This window comes from Drosophila guanche, unplaced genomic scaffold (genome assembly GCF_900245975.1).
Source record: "Drosophila guanche unplaced genomic scaffold, DGUA_6, whole genome shotgun sequence".
NCBI classification, from domain to species: Eukaryota; Metazoa; Arthropoda; class Insecta; order Diptera; family Drosophilidae; genus Drosophila; species Drosophila guanche.
In genome coordinates, this window is record NW_022995745.1 from 684,009 (window position 1) to 692,689 (window position 8,681).

The window sequence follows — 8,681 nt, forward strand, 5'->3', positions numbered from 1 at the left end:
TTTTTTTGTATTTATTTTGAGATTTACGATTTTGCTCTTAAGCAACAGCTAAGTAATGCCAAAAAATTGCTTGCAACATACACATACAGGCGTACATTTTGAATGAACTTAAGTCATACGTTTTCTAGATGTTCACTGGTGACTTTCTGCTCCTCTTCCAAGGCATTTCCACGCATACACGTTGAAGGGTAAATAATTTGCATGTGGGTGGGTGGGTGTGTGTGTGTGTGTGTGTGCGTGCCTACGGCTTAGTTGCTGCATCAACTATTACCGTTATGAAATATCAATCATAGTGTTTGTGCTTCGAATTATACATATTTTTTTGCCTTTTACAACACTTTGTTTCACTTTTCGCCTATGCCTAACATGTACTTGGGGGAAACCTCAAAAATCAAACTTCAAATTTAGCTGCAAAAATGTTTCAATGTTTTTGTTTTGTCCATGGGGAAATATTAACGGCTTATCACCTCAATCACATGTCTAATTTGCTACTTATAAAGCCAAAAGCAAAAAAACAAACAAATTAATAACTTTCTTAGAACGCTGAGCCGACAACTGTCTCGTGCCAGTGAAGTTTTCTACAAACAATTTGCGCACACACACAAACAACGAACAAAAACAAAAATCAACTGAATAATTATTTGTGAAGGAACGATATCAAAGACTATGATATCAGCGAACTAGCAATACTCTTTCTGTCTCATTGTAACTTGCAATCAAAACTTAGCCTATGAGGAGGGGTAGGTTGGGGGCGCGGGTGTGTACTGGACGTATTCAATGGTTCTTAGTAATGAATAGAGGCTAATGGATACGATACCTACTGCTGGCTGGCTGGCTGGCTGGCTGGCTTAGTAAATATTTAACTACACTTCGGACTTAGACTTATTCGATGGAAATGACAAACAAAATAATAAAGAAAACTAATCTGCGTCCGTGCGTCCAGGCAGGACACACACCGGACATACTATTTACAAAAAACCAAAAAAAAAACGTGTATAGAGCAGAGGGATCTAGACTCCCGCCCTGGCCTAGTTCGCCTCCGTTGCCTGGGCGCTGGTGCTGCTCTCGCATGTGTCAAAGAATTTGTTCTTGACCTCATCGATGGAGTAGTCCAGCTCGATGGCGGGGTAGCTGAACTTCTGCAAGAAATAAAACAGAATTGAAACCACTCGAACTCGCATCAATCATGGCAGAAGAACCTACATTCTGGGTTATGTTCTGGCCGCGCAGCATCTGCCAGTTCTCCAGGGTGTGCGCATATTGCAGATACTTCTCAAAGTCATGCAGCGTCTCGTAGACATGACACAGGCCCAGGTAATCGTACTCCAGGCCGGAATATGAGAGACCAAAAAGACGCAGACCTGCACGATGCAACGATACAGAAATTGAGAAAACGAGTTTAGAGGAGCATTAAAGTAATTATAATTACTTATATCGATGCTGCGCAGGTAGAGCTTTTCCGCCTCGCGGTACTTTTTCATTTGGTAGTTGTAGAGCGAGGCCAGGTGGCCAATGGAGAGGCCCACCTCGTAGTCGAAGGGCCCCAGCAGATCTGTTTTGATCTTGATGGCCTTCTGGTGCATACGCTCGGCCTCCTCGAAGCGATTCATTGTCTGATAGAGTCGCCCCAGATTGCCATAATGCTTGGCCGTCTGCACGTTCACCTCGCCGAATACCTGGAGCGAGAGGAGCAGTGCAAAGTTATGCAGCTCCTCGGACTGCAGCAGCAGGTCCTCCTCGTCTATGCCGTCGGCTATCTTGTCCAGTGCAATCTCCTCCAGCAGCAAAGCCTTCACACGCTTCGCCGATGCCAGCATCAAGTGATTGCTGGGCACCAATTTCTTCATAATGCCCACCGCCTTATCCACATGATCCTGGGCGCATTTGAAGTCCCCAGTGCTGTACTCGTGCACGTAATACGCATACGACAGATCCTCGTGTGCAATGGCCACATGGAAGTTCATGTTGCCAAAGATGCCGCGACGCACGCCCAGCGCCTCCTTGTACACGTTCACCGACTGAAACACCGAGTCCACATTCAGCAGGAAGAAGCCATAGTCCAGCAGGGTGTCCCCGTACTTTTGATGATTGCGTCCAAAGTGTTCCCTGTGAGAGTGAGACGACGCATGAGCGGGAGAGGAATAGACAGCCAGAGGCTGAGCTGTAGAGCTTACCGAGCGCGTCGCACAGCCTGACAGATCAACAGATTGGCCCGGGCAAAGTCTCGCTTAACCACACAGGCCTTGGCCGCCTGCCGCAGCACATCGATGGCAATGCTGTGGAGAGAAAAAATGGATTAAAGATTCATAAATCAGAGGGAGAGAGAGAGAGAGAGACACAGAGGCAAAGACACTTACCGCGGCTTGGCCGAGTGCTTGAGGCGACGCATGGCATGCAGGCTCCACATGTGACTGTTGTTGTACTCGTTGCGGGCAAAGAACATGGCCGATATCTGTGTGTAGGTCATGGCCACCAGATCCGAGGGCACACGGTCACTCACCGAGCACTTGAGCTCCATCAGTTCGTTGTAGGTGCGCTGGGCCAGATTGAAGTTACAGTGTGCCGACTCCGCATAGAGCAGGCTGCAGGAAGCAATCAATAAATGTTCAGACATTGAGTATGGATTGCGCGCGTTCGTTGCTGCTTACCGCTGCAGGCAGTCGAGGCGCAGGACTAGCCAGTACTTGTGTCGCGGCAGACGCTTCAGTCTTTCGTTGAGGCACACCAGCACGGAGATGCTCTCCTGCATCCAGCCGGCCTCGGAGAGGAACGAGCCGAGACGCAGGCCCAGATCAATGCCCTGCAGCTCCTCCCCGCTCAGTTCCTCCAGGTCGTCATCAATTGCAGCTGCAGCTGCAGCTCCCAGCTGATCCATGTCAGTGGTAATCACACTGAGTTCAAGCTCATGGTTGGGGCAAATCGGTTGGCTGGATCGGGCACTGGCACTGGCACTGGGGCTGTCCTCGTCCGGCAACGGCAGCGGCAACGGCAACGGCAGCTGGCAGCTGTACTCCTGCTGCAGCAGCTGCTTGGCCTTGTCCTGTTCCAGCTGCAGCTCCTCGGCACCTCCTTCTACCCGCTCCTGTCCGCCTGCCTCTTCCCCATCCGCATCCTCGGCCCGTGCATTTTGTGTGCTGTAGCGCCCCACATAGGCCTCGCTGAGCCGGCTCGAAAGCATCTTTCTGTTGGCCATTAGGGCGGCCACAATGCTGAGCAGTTGGCCGCGTGCTGGCAAGTGGCGCACAAGCCGCGCGAATACCTCCAGGCGTGACAGCTCCTCCAGCAGTGTATCCTGCAGCGACTCCTGCTGCGACATCTATAAAGAAAAGAATTTGAATTAACTCAAAACAAAACAAGACAAATCTCTGGACAATCTGTGGACAATGGAAGTGCGCTTAGACAATGGAATTATCAGCAAGTTCAATGGCTCTTCGGCACAACAGCTGTGCGGCGGCAAGGTCTGCTCGGGCATCATCAGCAGGACAATCCCAACGCCCGTGCCTGCTCTCTGGCTGCTCCCTGGCTGATTGTGGGCAGCTATTTTTAGCCGCCTTGTCGCGCAGCTTCTGTTTATAATTTATGCTTTAATTGCAAGCTTATTATGACAAGATCTTCGCTTCGTGTGTGCACCGCACTTCCCCCCTTTTGGCGACATCCATTCCATTCAAAAGAAATTTACTTGGACTGGAAACTCAACAAGTGGCCAGACAGACAGTGCAGCTACATAGATACATATAATTCTTATGCCAGAGTGCAAATCCGCGAGTTAACGGGCCTTTGCACAGCTGTTTTCTTTTATCTGTGCGCATGTGTGTGTGTGTGTGTGTGTGTGTGTGTCTATGTGTCTGTGTGTGATATCCAACTGTAAGTCTCATAAACATTTTACCGTTGTCAATTACATCAAGCGAAAATCAAAACAAAACAAATCGAAATTTTGGCCAGCGACTACGTTACCGACGACCCGAATAGCGGAAAGACAAGCCCATAGGCGAGCGGGGCGGGGCACACAGATGGGCATGCAAATGATATTTACACACGTCTGGTAATCGCTGAGATGCGAAAACAGTGGTGTCCAGTGGCGAAATACCCAGATAAGCAAGATGAGGTGTGTGGGTGCTGTAACCCCACGCCGAACGATAACGATCGTGAGACGAGTTTGGCCTGCCTGCCTATCTGCATGTTGCATGCAACAGCTGCTGAGCTTTCCACTTACCATTTCGTAGACATCGATAAGCAAATTGCGCGGCAGCTCCGCCAAGCGGCTAATCCGATCCAATGCTGGCACCGTGTTCCCGTCCAAACTGCATATCGATGCGTCCAGGGCCAGATTGTAGAGCAGCTTGGGGCTGGTGTAGTTGGCGGGCGCCGACGGTATGAGATTCATGACTTGATTGTTGTTGGCCATTGCGATGGGACGACGTTGATGCTCTATTCTCTGCAGCTTTCGATACCTGGCTAGGGCTGGGGCTGCAGTTAGAGGCTGGGTCTGGGTGGCGCTCACGTCTCACGGGTCGGGGTGGCAGTCGGGTGCACTCGGCAACAAGTATTCAATTGGATCACACGCACACTTGGGAGGGGGGTGTTAAGGGTCACACAACGCACGTGCCCAGGGCCAGACAGCAAACAAAACAATAACCGATTGGTAGCAGGCAGGGGAAAGGGAAAGCCGTGCGCAGTGTGGCAATCTCTCTGTGGGTGCTCCGGGCTGCTGCTTCGTTCACTTCAATTCACTTTCTTTCAAGACGTTCTCTGATTTTCCTTTCTTTCAAAACAGTGGCTGGTGCTGCTGCTGCTGCTGCTGCTGCTGCTTATGCCGCGGCTGTCATCAACATCGCCGTCGCAGTCGACGCGTTTCTTCTGCCTGCTGGTTGCTGAGAGTTGTGAAGTGCCCCTTTGTTGCCAACTGCAGAGGCTGGCTCTGGCTGGCTTTTGATGGCTTTTTATGGCTTTTGCTGGCTTGGGGCTTACTTACACAAATTCGAAGGCATCTAGCTTGCTCTTTCACGTGTACTGCGGGCCAATCTGGAATATTTTGCTGTTTTTCTGGCCGTGAAACGTAAAAAAACTGACGCAGCCAAATCACTATTTTTTTTTACTTGTTTAGTATTCGATAAGGGCACTGTGACTGAGGAATATACTGACAGCAGACCCTCGGAAATATACCAAAATATACCTTCTCATTTGGAAAATATACCGTCAATATGCCATAGTCTTGAATCGTATTCCACGATTTTGATGTTCCATTTGATATTACTAGCTTGCAAAGACTTTTAACACTGAAACAATAATTTAATCCGATTGAAGAGCCAATTTGCCTCACTACAAATTCTCCTTTTTATTGAATTGTATACCTTATGACCTTATATTTTACAACTTTTTATTTGAATTTGACGATAGCTGACGCGCACAAGCAGTGCAAAAAAAAGTAAGAATGAACTGTAAGTGCCATCGATTGCAGTCGAGTGCAGCCCTGTGCGCGCTTAATTCAAAAGATGCCTAAAATGCTCGAATTGCAAAACAACCTTTTGGTGAGGCAGTTTGAAGCGGGGTTCACGACCCCTGAGATGGTAATTTGGCAAAAAAAAACAGGTTTTTATTTATTTAGAACTTAGAACTATATATTCTCGTATGCTATGCTGTTTGGCTGCCTAAACACTGAACAGATTCGATGGCCGATGGCTACGACCCTTGAGAAATGGAACTGGTGGGTGCTTGAGTGGTGCGGGAGCTCAGGGGGATCACATAAGAGCAGCAGCAGGAGGGCTACTACGTTAGCTTGCCATTGTGCGCTGTGCGATACTTGGCCAGCTGATCCATGTACTCGTCGTGCTTCTCCAGGGTGGCCAGCAGCCCCTCCGTGTTCACCGGCGACTCGTTCGGGCCATAGTGGATCAGTTGGTCGTTGAGTGTGGTCATGGTGCCGCCGAGGGCGTGCAGTATGGCATCGCCCGCACAAATGTCCCACTTCTTGATCTTGGAGGTGTGCAGATAGGCGGTGGCATTGTTGGCCACCACCTGGAGCACCTTGTAGCCAGCGCCGGCGGCCGTCAGCAGATTCACTTGCTCCCCAAATATGCCGCGGGCCAGATCCTTCGCGCCGGCGGTGTGCGAGCGCGAAACGGTGATAATCGGCGGCGAGTCATGCTCCTCGGCGTGCGCCGGATGCAGTCCCGCTAGATACTCCGACATGGAGTTGCCCACCCAGGCCCAGGCCGTCTGCCCGTTGAAGGGACTGTGAATGACACCGATGACAGGACGACCGGCCACAGCCACGCACACCATGGTCGTGACATACTCGTAGAGTTCCTCTGCAAGATCAAACAGACAGAGAGAGAGAGATATGATTAGGGGAAGAGATTCCCTGCCAGCTGCCCGCTTTACCTGTAAACTCCTTGGTGGCATCTAGAGGATCCACCCACACGGTGACATCCTGCGCATTGACCGACACATCCGGCACCTGGGCCGTCTCGTGCAGCACCGTGGGATCCAGATCGTAGCTGTGCGACTCCTTGCAGTGCTCCTTGTCCTCCTCCGAGTAGATGCGAACACGTGGAAAAATGCGCTGCAGTCCCTGCTTCATGACACAGTGGGAGCGGCCGTCGGCATCCGTGAACGGATCGTTGACGCCCTCGTCCGTCTGGCCCTTGCTGCGCTCCTTCAGCTGCCGGGAGCGGGCCACGTCGAGCACCTCGAGACCGCCGCGCTGCGACGCCTGAATGGCGGCGATCAGCATCTTGCGCAGGTTCACCCGATTGGGATTGTCGCTGCGCAGCTTGCCGTAGATCGCGGGCCGCTCCTCCTGGTGGAAGTTTAGGAAGTAGACCAGCACAATGGTCAGTAGGATGGCGCAAATGGTGGCCGGCACACGATTGATGCGTATTGAGCGTCCGTTCATCTCGCTGCTGGTGAAGCTCATCGGTAGCGGGCGGGAAGAGGTGAGAGCAGCGGGGCGGCGGACCAGCGACTAAGCCACTGCCAGATCACCAATATCTATGATGCTGTATCTCTCTGGCTGTATCTGTATGCTGTATGCCGTATGCTGTATGCTGTATCTGTGTTTGTTTCTCTTTTGTTTGCCTACTTGCGACTCGCCCAGCAGCTAAGCCAACAACAAATTTCCACCTGGCCAAAGTGAAGAAGCAGAGAAATGTGCCGCGTTCTGCCGCCAGCGGCAGAGATGAGCAGCTCCAACACGTCCACGTCTCGCGTTTTCGTACACCCCACACACCACACACTCTTCGTCAGGGGGCAAGACAAACAAAACAGAACCAAAAAAAAGTGCCCCAAAAAGAGATATGGAAACGGCAATAAACAATAACCAACAGCTGTCAGGCGCCTATCGATAGCGCTGAGTGCCATATCGATACTTGTATTTAGCGGTATGCCAAAAACGAGTAGTGTGAGCGAGACAAATATATGCAGGTCATTCAACGTTGCTGCTGCTGCAGCCACAGCAAGCACTTCAGCAAAAATGCAACTTCGTCAAACCTGCGCTATCGACAGTGGACCGATAAATGATGCTCGCTGGTGGTGGTGTCGAAGCAGTCGATGACTGCCGGCGCCTATTTTGAAACAGTTTTCACCCACTTCCGTTTAAAATGACTAAAGCAAATAAAGTAAAGTCCGTTATTATTTGTTTAATTTTAATAATATTTTCTACACACCAAAGATGATCCCAATTTTGAATAAAAAAATCAATTGCTAGCTAATAATTTACAGGACAAACCTTTTGCAAAAAAAAAAAGAACTTTTAACAAGAATCAAAAATCAGAACGCTCAATGCTGAATTCACTGAATTTTGCGAATGAAAAAGTCCTAGTCCTAGACACAGAAAAAATCATGGCTTATATAAATTTTAAATTAAAAAAAAAAATTGCTCACACGGAAGAAAGTTTTCGGGTTCAAGCAGTTGTCAGGCCGTTCAAGCAGTATGCAAGATTCAAGCAGTTTTCCGGGTTCGAGATTGGCTTATTGCAGAACAATAAAATGAAGATACACAATTGAGATCAAAGTTTTTATTTATTTTGTATTCCCTATTTTCCTTTGGTTTAGTTTCTTTGAAAACCCCCGCTAAAAAGGCTGGCGATAAATTTGATGGATACATTTTATCGCACTTACCTGTCATCATGTGAAGCGGAAAATGGGTTAATCACGACACGCAAAAATGAGCTTTCCTGTTTCAAAATTGTATTTATTTTATATTGGTATATAATGGTATATTTCATATGTTTTCTGGTATATTAGGGTATATTTCTGTTGGTCATATGGTACCAGGGTGACCGTTTAAGCCTAGTACTCAGATCGAAAGCAAGGGGCCGCTAGAATAATCCGGGATGATATTCGTATGGAATCGAAAAGATATGTTGTCGCGCACAAGTTACTTCAGTTGCTTCATGACCGTTGGTTTTCGAAATAAATGTGACCAAACGTAAAATATCCCAAAAAAATATCAATATACTGATATTTTGGCAAAAAAAATATCACTTATATCGTATTATTTTGAAAAAATATCGATATATTGATATTTTGATATACAACCTTAGCCGACCATTTAAAACGGGACAGGAATGGAAATTGAACATGTTAATTTTCCTGTTCAACTAAAACAAATTTTTTTGCTGTTATAATTTTTTTTCTGTTATTCGGAAGCGCAAAAATTAAGATAAGTGCGTGCGCGTGCA

At 48.5% G+C, this 8,681-nt stretch overlaps 2 protein-coding genes across 2 annotated transcripts; both read right to left on the reverse strand.

Moving 5' to 3' along the window:
• Nucleotides 1–324: 324 nt before the first annotated feature.
• LOC117581453 (amyloid protein-binding protein 2) lies at nt 325–5,092 on the reverse strand. The gene is made up of 7 exons (XM_034268666.1): nt 4,214–5,092; nt 2,649–3,316; nt 2,358–2,582; nt 2,175–2,276; nt 1,430–2,106; nt 1,204–1,361; nt 325–1,139 (listed from the first exon to the last, which is right to left on the reverse strand). The coding sequence occupies exons 1-7, from the start codon at nt 4,403–4,405 to the stop codon at nt 1,029–1,031; spliced, it is 2,133 nt and encodes a 710-aa protein (XP_034124557.1). The 5' UTR covers nt 4,406–5,092; the 3' UTR covers nt 325–1,028.
• Nucleotides 5,093–5,600: 508 nt separating this feature from the next.
• LOC117581456 (putative inositol monophosphatase 3) lies at nt 5,601–7,284 on the reverse strand. The gene is made up of 2 exons (XM_034268668.1): nt 6,382–7,284; nt 5,601–6,308 (listed from the first exon to the last, which is right to left on the reverse strand). The coding sequence occupies exons 1-2, from the start codon at nt 6,914–6,916 to the stop codon at nt 5,767–5,769; spliced, it is 1,077 nt and encodes a 358-aa protein (XP_034124559.1). The 5' UTR covers nt 6,917–7,284; the 3' UTR covers nt 5,601–5,766.
• Nucleotides 7,285–8,681: the final 1,397 nt, after the last annotated feature.